At 36.9% G+C, this 16,589-nt stretch overlaps 1 protein-coding gene across 1 annotated transcript in view; it reads right to left on the bottom strand.

Annotated features, from left to right (window-relative positions):
- Mdga2 (MAM domain containing glycosylphosphatidylinositol anchor 2) overlaps positions 1-16,589 on the bottom strand; it is a 732,366-nt gene that overhangs the window by 40,032 nt on the left and 675,745 nt on the right. The window contains exon 11 of the mRNA XM_028782361.1: positions 384-561. Within this exon, the coding sequence (XP_028638194.1) occupies positions 384-561 (178 nt within the window). The remainder of the gene's footprint in view (positions 1-383; positions 562-16,589) is intronic.

Here is a 16,589-nt window from a genome sequence, read left to right as displayed (position 1 = left end):
AGAAGAAGAAGAAGAAGAAGAAGAAGAAGAAGAAGAAGAAGAAGAAGGGAAGAAAGGAAAAGAAAAGGAAAGAAAAAAGAAAAATCTTGAAGAGGTAACAGACTGATATTGTATCAAGGTAGCAAAAACAAACAAAAAAAGTGTTTTTGACAGGTCAAAGGGCTCAGTTTTCACTGAAGGGTTTTTACATTATAGCCTTGTAACCTCATTAACTTTGCAATGACTAATTTTTTTTCTGTTATTTTTTGGCTGTTTTTATCTCATTCCTGATGATTTGGAGAATATGTTAAATTTTACTTTGTGGATAGTGTCAAAATAAATATTCTACATAATTTCATGCACAAATAAATACTTGTAAATTTAAAAAAAAAAAAACTACTTACCCGTATATTTAATTACACGAATTGTTGAATCTCCTTCACCAAATTTAGTGAGAGGAGTCAGTCGGACTTCATAGGCCTCTGGTTTAATAAGTTCAGTCAAGTTATATGTAATTAGTTCTCCCTTTTGAATATTCCCATTTATTTTAATCTCCTGTTCCCACCAACGTTGCTGTCCAGCCTGAAATCAAAACAATTGTATAATAATATGTCTAGCATCCAACTGAAAGGTTCTCAGTTTGTTCAAAGAAAATGAAAAGCGATTTGTAAGTTTACATTAAAACTTCATTTTAGGAGTTTATTAAACGTGTGATATTATATACATATATTTTATAAAGTCTTACATCTTACAGATGCTTCTTGAAAACTGTGAAATTATCAGAAATTAATTAAATAGATTCAGTTGGTTTTAATAGGTCATTTTACGTTGAAAGTTACAACACCCAAACATCATCATTTGATATTTTTAAGAGGGTGTATATAACTACATCTTACATAATTTATTGATGGTGTATTAGATTCTTGAACAGTGATAAGATTTTTACCGTATCAACACGCATATGTATTATATGCCAAATAGTTTCCAGAATAAATTTTAGGTATTACGGTTTTAACACAGACATGAGACTATAACCTTAGCTGTTTAATCCATTGAAAACAGAAATACAATGAAGACTGACATTGAACTCACTAGAAGATGATTCCTAAAAGTCATACATGCAATTAAAAAATTAAAATAAAAAACGGATCAAGGATGATTCAGTAAGTGTCAATGGAAAGGATCCATTTCTAAGTCGTCAGAGGGTAGTTGCATAAGAATGCTGTGCGGTAATAAATAAGGTGAAAATCAGGATAGACCTATCAGTGACCTGAAATAAGCTGTTCAGTTTAGCAAAAGGGATTAGAATCCTACTACAGCAAGCCAAAAAGGAATAAGTGTCACATAGTATCCTACATTGAACACACAATGCTCAGAAAATTTTATGATTATTTAGGGAGAGGAGAACCAGGTACTGAACTCAGGCCTTCACACATGACAACAAGTACTCTATTTAGAGAAATTTTAATCCAGCAACATGACTGCTCTGTCAAGGGATCATATCCAAAGATAGTATCTGGCCAGAATGTAAAACATATCCTGGAATATAGTATGATCTGGTTGAAAAACAGCCATGCCCTTAGTATACACCTTTAATCCCAAACAATGTGGATAAGGTTAGTTTGTGGAAGGAAGTTTGAAATTGACATCTAACTGAGGGCAGACAAAGTGACAAATCAGAGAAAAATTTTACAGAGAGAGAGAAGGGGGAGGGGGAGAGGGAGAGCGAGAGGGAGAGGGAGAGGGAGAAGGAGGGGGAGAGGGAGAGGAAGAGCAAGAGGGATAGGGAGGGGGAGAGGGAGAGGAAGAGGAAGAGCAAGAGGGAGAGGGAGGGGCAGGGGTGGGGGAAAAGAAGAGGGATGAAGAGACAGAGGAGGAGGGGAGGGGGAGGGAGAGGGGGAGAAGGAGGGGGAGAGGGAGGGGGAGGGGGAGGGGAAGGGGGAAGGGGAGAGGGAGGGGGGAGAGGAAGAAGACAGTTTTACAGAGATAAGTGGTAGGTAAAGATAGAACAAGCCAGAGAACAACAAGGAGTCAAAAGATTAGAACAGATTGCCAGAGTTAGTTTGAGGCCAAGCAGATCCATTCATTCAGAAGCTGCTGAGAGAAGCAGTTTGAACAAGTCAGCTTGGAGAGGGGTTTGGGCCAGAACAGCTGATTTGATCCAACCAGCTAGAGTTCAGAAAGAACTAGAAAGGGTGAGCTTATTCAGCAGTAAGCCTCGGAGAGGACAATTATATCAGGTGAATAAAAGTTACTTTTGCACTCTATCTCTGATGTACATACTTCAGCCTTGCTCAGACAGTTTTACAGAACAGTTATATATAAATTACTAATAAACTAAATGAAATACTATTAAAGACTTTTCCAGAGATAAAAAATAATTTTCCCAAAAAACAATAACAATAACAACAAAAAACAAAAACATAAAAGTCTCTTCAAGTAATTCATTTCAGTGTTAAAATTAAAAAAAAATAAGCCAATAGGGCAATTAGTAAAGAAAAACTACTCATACATGAAACAAATTCATTAATTTCTCTGACGCCACTTTAAATTTGGTTTGGCCCCCGACAGTGAAGAATTGTTCAGTATCAGATAATCTGCTGAAGGAAGTCGAATATGTTCTTTTATTTTTAGATGGAGAAAGTGAACAGACTTCAATATTTATAATGAGCTTGTTAATAGGCTAGAAATAAGAACTGGATTAATCCTATGAGTGAAACTGAACATAAATCAATAAGACACTTTATCAATAATGTTCATATATTGCAATTGTTTATTTTGGAACTCAAACTGAGCAAAGACTATTGAGTCTTATCTAGTCACAAATATAAATAGAAAAGTATTTACAAATAAAGACTGTGGTCTTGCCTGCTTAGATATAGAACCACCTGGTCTTTTTCTCAGTCTCTCTGAGTCTCTTTCCTTCCCTCTTTCTTTTTTATACTTATATATTTGAAATTCCCTCATACATATCATATCTCTTCTTTATTTCTGACTCATATGAATGTCTGTTATTAACATTTCAAGCTTTTGTTAACTAAGTTATTGGATCTAGTTCATTATAGTTCTTGATAGATAATTATTGATTAATTTACTCTAGGAAACTGTGTATTTGTTTTATTTTAACATATTTTGTTGGCTTATCTAATTCTGAAGATATGAAATGATATATGGATGATAGTCAAATGATATGTAATAGGCATACTTTAATTATTATAGTATTTGCTACTGTCCATATCTGAAATATATTACATGTACTCTTGTTTATGGTAATATATATCCTGGATATAGTTATTTTATAAGTACTGATCATGTGCCTTAAAAATCTCCTATTAGGTAGGGGATAATTGGGGCTAAAAACAAAGATACAGTATTTTAGAGAGACACCTTTATTCTGACATGCTTGTAAGGGCATCTAACAATGCTATTCAGTCCTTTGACTTTGAAATCCTTTAATAGCCCACATAAGAAAAAATTCTCTAGTCTCCAATTGTTCTGAGGTGTTCATTGTTTTCCTCAAAGTGTTAAGAATCAAAGTTCAATTTTGCCTTGGTTATAAATAGGTGAGGGCAACAATTATTTGAATAGGAATTCCACTTACTAACATGGATACCCATATTTCTCCAAATTTTCCCAGAGTAAAGTAATCTCTCTCTCTCTCTCTCTCTCTCTCTCTCTCTCTCTCTCTCTCCCTCTCTCTCTCTCTCTCTCTCTCTCTCGTATCTGTACACATGAATTCCTTATATGTATACACATTTGTATACATATATTAATATACTATATATGTGTGTACATAAAAGAGTGTACATGTATGTATATATGCATGTGTGCATGTTACATATATTCATATAAATACAGATTTATTTTCTGAAGGATGGTTCGTCCTAACCATATAGCTTGGACTCCTATTGCTGTTATGCTTCTACTGCTAAGCTTCTGGAAATGAAATTCTCCAACATGTGTGCTGCTAGTATTTCTCACTAATTTTGTCTCACAAACAATGAACAAAATAGTGGAATTAAAAAAATACTGTCATGTGAAATTCTTAGAGCTCTATTTACAGAAGAGAGAAAAAAACATGCTATGAAAGAGGTATGTGTAGAGGAAAAGGATATATGCATCCTTATCTAAGTATTCAGTCTCAGGAAACTCAGATACTTAACTTCAAAAGACAAGATAAGATGTCTCCTTTGAGATAGCATCTCCTAGAAATGTCAGTGAAACTACAGCTATGAGGCCTCATCAACATGGCTGCCTCTAGAAAACCCAAACATGGATGATACCAACAAGCAAATTAACATGGAGAGGTAAATCACATAGGGTCCCAATCCTAGAAAAAACTACAGACAACTTAGAGCTTCTGAGAATAACACATCAATTTGATATATGGACGTGGTTAGCCCTGAAAAACATATACGTACAGTTAACATCATGCATACAGATCAGACTGTATTTACATAATTACAAACATATAAATATATAATATATACACAAATCTAACAACAATTAACTTAAAAAGGGGTCAGAGGTCATGAGTCAGAGAGAGATTAAGAATGTAGGTATATGGAAAGACTGGGAGAGAGAAAAGAAGAGAAAAAGTGATGTAGTTATACTTAAAGTTAATAAATAAATACATAGGGAAAATAAAAAAGAATAATATGGGAGATAATAAATGTGTCTATGGTTAAACACATCAAAGTTTAAAGAGTGTCAAAGGAGTATTCAGCCACATATAAGATATCTTTATATCTTGCCCCTTCTCAAGATTCTGAGACTATTGAAAAAGGGGCAAAAAATTATAAAAGCCATAGATTGGGTATCACCAAAGGAAAGCAGTGTATTTGGAAAATAGTCAAGCCTCTGAACTCATGAATCCACAGTAGCTCTGTGTTTGCCTGCCCAAGAGCACACAGGATCACAGTCAACATTACAACATGAATGGTGAAGATGTTGACAATCCCCCCACTGACAGAGAAGCTCTGGACAACTGAGAGCTAGGAGGAGAGCTTGTTGTTCTTTAAGGTTGTAGCCCCTGGTAGGTCAGCACCACATCCATTAATATATGACCAAGACCAACTGGACTCTGTTGATTATCTTTTAAAGAGAAGAGACATCAGGAGGAGTTAGGGGCAGGTGTGAATCTGGGAGCACATTGTGGGAGCAGTAGCATTGAACATGATCACAACTCTAAAAGGAATTAACAAAATCATACATTTTAAAAGTTTACTGTCATCAACATCCCCCATTAAGAGGGATATGTAAGCCTGAACTTTTAATAACTGTTCCACACAGAGATAACCTAAATATATTAAGAATGTCTATAAGTAAACAAGAAACAGAGTTGAGTAGCAAAATGACTCAGATAATAGCTATTTCACAGATGAAGAAACTCCAATAACTAATTAATTAGGAAAAGCTAAGTCTTCACAATGAATCAATGACATAGAAATTAAATCCATATTGTTTCACATAATCAGGTAGAATGAAACATTAAAAATTTAGCAATGTTAAAAGTTTGGTGCTGCTATAAAACAGTAAGAAATGTTGAGAACGTCAGCACCTATGTGCAAGGAAGAAAAGTGAGCATGAGGTCACCTCACTAACAAATAAGGCCATAAAGGTGTTGTGGATTCACACAGGAGCCTGGAACATGCTCAGTCTGTAGAGGATTTATGATGTAGTAGACATCTCTGATAAGTTATCTGATAGCCTTGGTTTCTTTTAGCTCCACATCACGTGGGATAAGAAATCACCAAGTTGATGGCACATATGCCTTGGTGCATCTGAGGGACCCTGAGCTTTAAAATCCTTACATCATATAACTGTCAGCCATCAAACTTGCCCAACATATTTATATCTTTATTCCATTGGACATCAAATCTTCCCTGTACTTCAGAAAGGGAAATTATTTTCTAAGGGAGTTTGCTGTGTATATGAACTTAAAAATGGACATAATAAAATGACAAAGTGTGTCTGTCCACATATGACATGCAGAAGCACAGATCTATAAAAAAATCTATCTTGCAAGCATGTAGCCCTGATGGATATGTAATCTGGCCCAATTTTATATGGCATTAAAAAAATGTTACAGTTTTTAACAGGTGAATTCCCATACTCAGTGACAAGGATATTCAAATGTTAGAAACACTAAAAAAAATAGTGTAAGCATAAGTAAATAATGTATAATAACAAAATTATAAGCTATCCCTAAAATATCTCTGCAGGTCACAGTTTCTTCAAAATAACAATGTAAATAGCAATCTTCTACTGTCCTTAGATTTTAAGTTCTATATGTCAGAGCTTAAGGCAAAAGTAAAATTATTTCAAAAGGTAGATAAAATCAACTTTCAGATAAGTGTATAAAAGCAAATATTTTACTATTATCAAGAAAGAATAGTTGAAACAAGATGCAGTTTTCTGGACATGTAAGTTTAAGACCACCCTGGTGTGTGACACATGGAGAGGAAGGGACTATATGTATTCTGTTAACATAATGAAGATTCTGTTCAAGTACTTCAGTGAGTGTGGCTACGTTGAAGTTGTTATAAAATACAAAGTATATAACTTCACATGTGTATTAAAAAACACAATACCTTTGGTTCCAGGCCTTTAATTTAAAGCTAAGATGAAAGTATACATTTCAGTAATTGAAAGCACAAGCAATTGAATACTATGTATTACATATGAGCTAGCTGTGCAAAATATACAGATGGGAAACTGAAAACATTGTTTTCACATACACATGAATGCACAGTTACACCCACTTATTTACTAAGGATAAAACCAACAAGCAATTGGAAACAAGGGATCCAGACCATAAATATAGATGACATTCCCAGTTTGTCACTCCTGTGTATTGAGGAACTCAAGTGTTAAAATGCTTTTTCATGTCAATTTAAAAATCCATTTCCTCTTTCCTAATAGATACGTTCCTTTTGTATAACACAGAGCTAGCTGATGCCCCAAAGTCCTCACAATGAGGCTATTTTTATTAAAAACTGGTTTTATTTGTTTATTAAATTTTTACCACATGGGGTAATTAAATAGTTATTGTTAGAAAGGTCTAAGGAGGAAAATAAACATGTTAAATGCTTCCTTTAATTTTCAAAGGAAGAAAATTGGATACTTTAAACATCTTAGACAAAAAGTCTGTAACAGACTTAAAATTGAGAGTGGGAAATGAAATCGTGCTGCCATTTCTTTGTCATTCCATCTGGATGGTGAATCGCTAACAGCACTCTCATGGACTCTACTGTAAGGACTCAATGAGAGAGAATTAAGGGGAACACTGGATACTTTAATTGCATATAGGTCACATGTACACCACCATTCTTCCTGTTTCAACGTGACTAGCTGAAAGACTGACACTCTCTTCCAAAGGAACTGCTATTTGTGTGCACCAGTCATTTCGGAAGAAAATATAATGACGGGTTGTAAAATTATGAACATTACAGAGCTTAATTCATACATCAATATCATTATCCACAGAGTAAGTCTCTAAGATGCTATTTCATGGCTGCAAATCGTTTCCTGATCCATCATCCTCATACGCTGATGATACAGAGTTAATAATGTTTCCATTATGGTGTTTCCATCCATACACGTGCCTTGGTTATATTCATCCATCTCACCAGTCTTTCCTATCCACCCTTTCTCATCCCCCTATGCTTTTTTCTCTTGTGCATTCCCAATTTTAATATCATACCCTCTCCAGTATTAGATAAAGGATCCAATATTTGTTTTCATGAGACTGGCTTATGTCATCTAAAAGAATGGTTTTGAGTTGTATCCTTTTATTTTTCTACTATGCACATGTGCCACGTTTCTACTGTCCCAAATAAAAGATAAATACCATGGATTTCAGAGGTACTCATTTTTGTTTGTTTTTATTTTATTTTTATTTTCATTTTTTTAGCTACATCTTGTAAAAGAAACGAACTTTTGTAGGATCTCTTCTTACTAAAAGTTACTTCTCATAAACTGTTAGAAATAAGTTCAAACTCTCATCAACTTGCTATTGGCAAGGTCTTCTCCAGGAAACGTATGAAGGTTTATTCATTTTTGTTTGTCACATCTCTTTGGAATCCTGACTATTAATTTTTTCTTTTCCTATTAGACAACACAACTTCTTTTTATTCTTATATCTTGATGCAACAAAAAGAGGAATTACCAAATAAAGAGGGCACTGGATATAGAAAGAATTCAAGTCAATTACTGCAATTCTGGGGACACTTAAGTTTGATCAGTTCCTTATAAGGATCTAGCTGAGAAACTTCTGAAAAGAAACAACATGACCATCTCTGTCAACAAGGTAAGGCTCTCTAAACTTAACCAATCAAAATATGGATAAGGTATGAGTTTTTGACATTTGTAGACCATTGAACAATTAGTAAATGCACTATAGTGTGTTTATAATGATTTTTTTCAAGAGTCAAAAGACAGCCTTTTGTGATTGTTAACTTTTCTGGAGTGGAAGTCTTTTGTTTTAAGGTAGCATCCTGGTTGCTTTGAAGCATTCTCTTTGTTTTGAAGATGCATTACTGTTTTAATTTTTTTTACTTTTTTATAAAGATAAATCAATACTTCTAAGAGGGTGTGCCCCTCCCATTCACCCACTCCCACCTCCTTGCCCCGAATTTCCCCACACTGGGGAATCCAGCCTTCACAAGACCAAGGACTTCCTCCCCCACCGATGCCCAAGGCCATCTTCCACTACATATACAGCTGGAGCCATGGGTACCTCTATGTGTGTTCCCAGGCTGGTGTTTTAGACCTTTGGAGCTCTGATTGGTTAGTATTGTTGCGCTCCCCATGGAGCTTGCAAACCCCTTCAGCTCCTTCAGTCTTCTCTCTTATTCCTCCATTGGGAACCCTGTGATCAGTTCAATGGTTAGCTGTGAGCATCCCCCTATGTATATGTTAAGCTCTGACAGAGCCACTCAGAAGATAGCTCTATCAGGCTCCTGTCGGCATACACTTCCTGGCACCCACAACAGTGTCTGCCTTTGGTGACTGCACATGGGATGGATCTCCCAGCTGGTCTGCTCCAGAGAAGACACTATATTATGACCTAGTCTAGAGGATCCACTGCACTCAGAGCAGCAGGATCTCAGGATTACAAGATCACAGAAACAGCTGGACTCTGAGGAGTTCTGATACAATCAATAAAACAGGATAGACAGCCTCTAGCCAGAAACAATGAGTTCAGGTAAAACTAGAGATAACCAGATGGCAAAAGGCAAGCAGAAGAACATAAGCAACAGAAACCAAGGTTACTTGGCATCATCAGAACACAGTTCTCCCACCATAACATTAATGGGATACCCCATCACACCGGAAAAGCAAGATTCAGACTTAAAATCACTTCTCATGATGATGATAGAGGACTTTAAGAAGAATATAAATACCTCCCTTAAAGAAATACAGGGGAACACAGGTAAACAGGTAGAAACCTTTAAAGAGGAAACACAAAAATTCCTTAAAGAATTAGAAGAAAACACAACAAAATAGGTGAAGGAATTAAACAAAAGCATCCAAGATCTAAAAATGGAAGTAGAAACAATAAAGAAATCACAAAGACAGCAAACCTAGGAAAGAGATCAGGAGTCATAGACGCAAGCATCACCAACAAAATACAAGAGATAGAAGATAGAATCTATGTGCAGAAAATACCATAGAAAACATTGACACAACTGTCAAAGAAAATGCAAAAAAAAGCTCCTAACCCAAAACATCCAGGAAATCCAGGACACAATGAGAAGACCAAACCTAAAGATAAGAGGTATAGAAGAGAGTGAAGATTCCCAACTTAAAGGGGCAGTAAATATCTTCAATGAAACTAGAGACTATTATTTTTATATTAGAATTAAGTAGCATTCTGTGAAAGCCAATTTCATTTTGATGGACTGATTTATGCCTAGCCTCTGATCTCAATATTTCTATCCAAATTTGCCAATTAAAATTTCCATCATCTCTTGAGCTATGCGGGCAACATTTACCTTTCCATTGCCATTATTTAAAAGACTATTGTCAGGTGGACACTACCTATGACTTTCAATAGTCATCAGACTGTAACAAATATGTAGTTTGGAAAGCGTTAGGGATCCATATGTAAGTCAGAATTCAAAGATGTAAAGCTTAGTAGACATGAACTAGTAAGTGATGTTAGCTCTCTGTATGTGTCAACTAGTCCCTTTGACTTTTGGAAGAAGGTATAAACATAATTTTCTGGTTACTGAAATAATGATCTACCTTAAATGTAAGTAGTACCTGAAAATTTTGGTCCCACAGTTTGAGATTCAGAATAACATCACATCCTGAAATTGAGGAGCACCAGAAAGTTATCCCCAGAGGCTATTAGAGAAACATGAATTCTGTACCAAATTTCTCAAACAGGAATATTCTGATGTTTCTAAAACTCATTTTTACTTCATTCCTGATAACATATAATTAACTCATGCTATGCCTGGAATGGAAGTTTTATACTCAGTTGTGCTGAGGATTGAGTGCTCTAGAGAAGTGTGTAAGCTGGGGCAGTAGTGGGGCCCATCTTGAGGTCATTGTTCTATTGTTATTCTCTAAGACAGTGGTTCTCCTAATGCCACAACCCTTTAATACAGTTCCTCATATTGTGGTAGACCTGAACCATAAGGCTATTTTGGTTATATGCTACTTCCTAACTGTAATTTTGATACTGCTATAACAGTAATGTAAATTTCTGATATGTAGTATATCTGATATGTGACCCCCCCACAGAGGTAGCAACCAACAGGTTGAGAACTGCTGGTCTACAATTTAGTCCACTTTATCTGCACTTTCTGGTCCTATTCTAGAATGTAGAATCCATTTCTTTATGTAGCTGGACTTGTCTTGGTCCTTGTTCAGTAAGGTATTCAATCCTTGGATTTTTTTTTCTTTTTTCATTGGGTATCTTCTTTATTTACATTTCAAATGTTATCCCTTCTCCTGGTTTCCCCTCCAAAAGCCCCCTATCCCATCCCTACTCCCCCTCCTTCTATGAGGGTGTTCCCCCACCCTCCCACCAACTTAGAACCCCCTGGCATTCCTTTACACTGGGGCACTGAACTTTCACAGGACGAAGGGCCTCTCCTCCCATTGATGCCAGATAATGCCATCCTCTACTACATGGGTCTCTCCATGTGTATTCTTTGGTTGGTGGTTTATTCCCTGGGAGCTCTAGGGGGAGGAAGGGTGTCTGGTTAGTTGATATTGTTGTTCTTCCTATGGGGTTGCAACCCCTTCAGCTCCTTCAGTCTTTTCCCTAACTCCTCCATTGGGGTCCTTGTGCTCAGTTCAATGGTTGACTGTGAGCATCCTCATCTGTATTTGTCAGGCTCTAGCAGAGTCTCTCAAGAGACAGCTATATCAGGCTCTTGTCAGCAAGCACTATCCACCATAGTTTCTGGGCTTGGTGTTTGTATATGGGATGGATCTCCAGGTAGGGCAGTCTCTGTATGGTCTTGCCTTCAGTCTCTGCTCTATATTTTGTCCCTTTATTTCCTTTAGACAGGAGCAATTATGAGATAAAAATTTAGAGGTGAGTGGGTGGTACCATCCCCCAACCTGGGGCCTTGCCTATCCTCTGGATATGGTCTGTACATGTTCACCCTCCCCTTTGATCTCATCTGCACTGGGTTCAAGAACCTCTTGTTTTACTGGCATCTGGGACTTTCTGGTGGCTACCCCTAGTTCTTCATCCCCCATTGCTACACACATCTGCTCAATTTCCTGACCCTCTGTATATCATCCCCATCTCCTCACATACCTGATCCTGCACCCTTTTTCCCATCTCTTTCTCTCTTCCTTCCAAGTCCCTCCCTCCCTCTAACTCCTGTGAGTATTTTGTTCCCTCTTCTAAGAAGGACTGAGGCATCACACTTTGGTCTTCCTTCTTCTTGAGTTTCATATGTTCTGTGAGTTGTATCACGGGTTTTCAGAGCTTTTGGCCTAGTATCCACTTATCACTGAGTGCATAGCATGTGTGTGTTTTTGTGACTGGGTTACCTCACTCAGGATGATATTTTCTAGTTCCATCCATTTGCCTGTGAATGGATTTCTAAAGTTAACTACAGGTCCTGTGTGCACAGCAGCATGTCAGCCTCTGTTCAGGCATTTTCTGAAAACCACACTAGCTCTTCTTGAGACAATTCCATCTCATTATAGAAGCTCATCGAGCCAATTGCCAGCTAAAACAATTGTTATTTCCACCTGGGCTTTGCTAAGCCAAACTTCCCCCATGCTCTACTTTTATTGTTGTTTATTGGAGGGGCTCAGTAGTTGCTATACATATTTTCTTATTAAATTTTTCCTTAAAGATTTAATATAATGCTTTAGACTGTCAGAACCCTTCCTTTTTAATTTACATTTTTATTACTTGTCTAATAAAGAGAATGGCTTACATAACCATTTAGATTTTTGATATTCAAGAACTGTATGGCATAGTATTGTTTTTTTTTTTAATTTTTCCCAATCTACTTTTATACCATTTTAATTACATGCAAGTATTGATGTCAGTTCTAGGTTGAGGAACTTGCAATATAATAGATGCAAACAGTCAAGGAACAAGCAGCATCTCAAATACCAGTGAGACGGGGTGTCCAGTCCCAATGCATCCAGATCTGACTCTATCTACTCTATAATGCTACCAAGTATCGCCTCCCTGTGCAGGATCCAGAACTTCTATGCAAGACTGCATCTCCCTGGGAGATGCAGAGAAGACTGTCACATCTTAACTCCTGAGCCTTTTCTCCATCTCTAAAAGAAAATGTTTTAACTTGTGTGGTGAGTTACTGTGAACCTGAATTTGAATGTCCTGAAAATGATTCCTTTCATATCCCTCATTTATATTTCTTTTAGCAGTAGTTACTTGATTATTAAACAAACAAACAAACAAACAAACAAACAAAAAAGACGAAAAAGAAAAAAGAAGAAACTGTGACACGCCTCAGATAAATACAGCCCTGAGTGGGCCCCATGACTTCATTCTTCCTGGCAGGTCATGTGTTTGTTTTCCTTCTGTGTTTCTCTGAACAAGAGATTGCTTTCTGGAGAGATGTGAAGTATTTGAGCAGGCAGAGTCCAGGAGACATGCTAGCATATAAAAGGAAGACTTGCAAAGTATCTTCAATAGTGTTTTTAGGTGGAAAAGTGCTACACATTACTCATTCAGAACAGACTTCTGTGACAGCCAGGTAGAATGTCCTTACTCAGGGATAATAAAAATAGGGGGGAAAAAAAGGGAAAAACAGATTAAGGAAAAGGAAGACTACATACATCTCAAAACTTTCAACCTAGATTAAAGCTGTTATAACATATTTAAGATTGTAGCTCTATGAAAATGAAAACAAAATCAGAAGACACCTTTGAACGAAGAGCCTTTGAAACCCTGAACAAAGCCAGTGCTTCTAAAACAGCTAAAACCTAGCTGAAGGGCTAGAAACAAGGCTAGTTTTTTACATTCTGGAAGGTTGACCTATGAATTTTAATTAATTCAGAGTCCCAAGATGATACCTTAAAGATTAGAGAAGTTACCCAGAATAATTTAAACACAGCCAACATCTATTGATTAAATTTAATGAGGTAGGGTATATCCTATGTATCTCAATGATAACTTAATTTAACATAAAACAATGTGGTAGCTACATAACTACCTTTAAATTGCCTCAATATTATATTCAATCCATTTCATTACATTCGATAGATTTTTGTTTCTCTATATAAATTTTTAGAGTAACTAAAATAATAATTATAAAATAAAAGATATATTTGAACACTAAGATTCCTCATGAGTCATATTTATTATCTATCTTACATATTTTTCAAACTGTGGTATTAATTTGCAAAATTATTTATAATAATGGCCAATATTATTAAATGTCTGCTATGGGTCAATTTACTTCAGAAGATTTCTCTATCTGGATCAAGGCTATCTCCTAAGCCTAGCTAGACTGCCTTGGCTTGATAGTAATGAAAGAACAATCACTTGAATTCAACATGACATCATCGGGAGCAACTTCAGCTTAGCATGTTTTTATAAAATGGAGTGAATAGATTGTGAATTTAAATATGATGACAATATACTATTTTTATTCAATGGGCAACATGATAACAGCTGAAAAGTATGGACTTAGCTTGAAAAACAAGGAAAAAAAGAGGCAAAAAAAGAAAAAAGAAAAAAGAGGCTACACATGTGTTGAAATAGAGATTAGCATTACTTACTGAATTTTAGATTTAAAATATCAACATTATTCTCTGGTTTTAGAAATCACCAAATAGCACTAGCTGATAACATCTACAATCTTTCCAAAGCTATCTAACTTAGGTTTCCAGGATGAACAAGCTATTAAATCAATATGAGCTATCATTGTGTGTAGTCTGTGTCTTAAACCAGGAAGTAAACAGAGAACACACAAACACAGAGAATACAAAGTCTCCTATAAAATATACTCAGCCACATTTTAATACAGTGTCAGGTTCCGTGTTCTTTTCCTTGAGCCAGAGAAAATTTAGAACTTCAAAATTATCTGGAATATAAGGTCACAAAATTGCTAGATTTTTTTTATGACTAAGGAGACTCAGTATCTTCTTATTGCTTATATTATATAAGTCAACGTGGTTAGCTCACTTCTGGTCTTCATGGCCTTTGTGAAATGCATGTGCATGGATGGAGATATTGTATGATGTTACCAAAAGGTCAGTGGAGACTGGATACAGAGCTGGAAATGGGTTCATTTGTTTAATGGAAATATTTCTATGTTTCATTTTTTTAATGCTTTGGTTGTATACTTAATTCTGGCCTGGTGCCATCAATTTATAACAAGATAGGGAAAAAAAGCGCAAAAAAGCAAAAATAAAAACACCAATCCATCCTGTATGTGATGAATGCTCCTATGCAGCAGCAGGCTGTCAGTGAGCTGTGGCTGTCTAAACTGGTGTGTGTCAAAAAGGCACACCCATCGATTTTATAGACACTTCTGTTATTTTTTTTTTTTAATTTTTTTATTGGATGTTTTATTTACATTTCATATGTTGTCCCCTTACCCCATCCCCCACCCACCCAGGAACCCCCAATCCCCTCACACCTCCTCCTTCTTCTTTGTGGATGTAACCTCTATCTACCCCCCCACTCCCACCTCCCCACCCTCAAAACTCCCACCCCCTGGGGCGTCCAGCCTTCATGAGGTCAAGGATCTCATCTTCCACCTGTGCCCAGCAGGGCCCTCCACTCTTATATATTCAGCTAAGGCCCTGGATCCCTCCATAAGTGCTCCCAGGCTGGTGGTTTAGACCCTGGGAGCTGTGGTTGGTTGGTATTGTTGCTCTCCTCATGGGGCCACAAATCCTTTCAGCTCCTTCAGTCTTCACTCTAACTCCTCCATTGAGAACCCCATGATCACTTCAATGGCTAGTTGTGAGCATCTGCCTCTGAATATGTCAGACTCTTGAAGACCTCTGAGGAGACATCCATATCAGGCTCTTATCAGCATGCACTTCCTGACTTCCACATCAGCATCTACCTTTGGTGACTGCACATGGGATGGATACTCAGGTGGAAAGGTCTTCAGACGGCCCCTCCTTCAGTTTTTGTCCCTCACTTTGTCTCCATATTTGCTCCCTTGAGTATTTTGTTGCTCCTTCTAAGAAGGACCGAATCACCCCCACTTGGTCTTCATTCTTTATGGACTTCATGTGGCCTGTGAGTTGCATCTTGGGCATTTTAAGGTTCTGGGCTAATATCCAATAATCAGTGAGTGAATACCATGTGTGTTCTTTTGTGATTGGCTTACCTCACTCAGTATGATAATTTCTAGTTCCATCCATTTACCTAGGAACCTCTCAAATTCATTGTTTTTAATAGCTGAGTAATACTCCATTGTGTAAATATACCACATTTTTTTAATCCATTCCTCAGTTGAAGGACATCTGGGTTCTTTCCAGCTCCTGGCTATTACAAATAAGGCTGCTATGAACATAGTTGAGCATATGTCCTTATTATATGTTCGAGCACCTTCTGGGTATATGCCTAGGAGTGGTATAGCTGGATCCTCAGGTAATGCTATGTCCAATTTTCTGAGGAACCGCCACACTGATTTCCAAAGTGGTTGCACCATCTTGCAGTCCCACCAACAATGGAGGAGTGTTCCTCTTTCTCCACACCCTCGCCAGCATCTACTATCACCTGAGTTTTTAATCTTAGCCATTCTGACTGGTGTGAGATGGAATCTCAGGGTTGTTTTGATTTGCATTTCCCTGACGACTAAGGATGCCGAGCATTTCTTTAGGTGCTTCTCAGCCATTCGAGTTTCTTCTGTTGAAAATTCTTTGTTAAGCTCTATACCCCATTTTTTAATAGGGTAATTTGGTTGCCTGGAGTCTAATTTCTTGAGTTCTTTGTATATATTGGATATTAGCCCTCTATCAGATGAAGGATTGGTAAAGATCTTTTCCCAATTTGTTGGTTGTCGTTTTGTCCTATTGACAGTGTCCTTTGCCTTACAGAAACTTTGCAATTTTATGAAGTCCCATTTGTCAATTCTCGATCTTAGAGCATATGCCATTGGAGTTCTGTTCAGGAACTTTTCCCCTGTGCC

Source organism: Grammomys surdaster, unplaced genomic scaffold, assembly GCF_004785775.1.
Source record: "Grammomys surdaster isolate TR1022 unplaced genomic scaffold, NIH_TR_1.0 98, whole genome shotgun sequence".
Taxonomy (NCBI): domain Eukaryota; kingdom Metazoa; phylum Chordata; class Mammalia; order Rodentia; family Muridae; genus Grammomys; species Grammomys surdaster.
The sequence above is the reverse complement of the archived record's forward strand: the minus strand, read 5'-3'. Positions and strand labels throughout refer to the sequence as shown.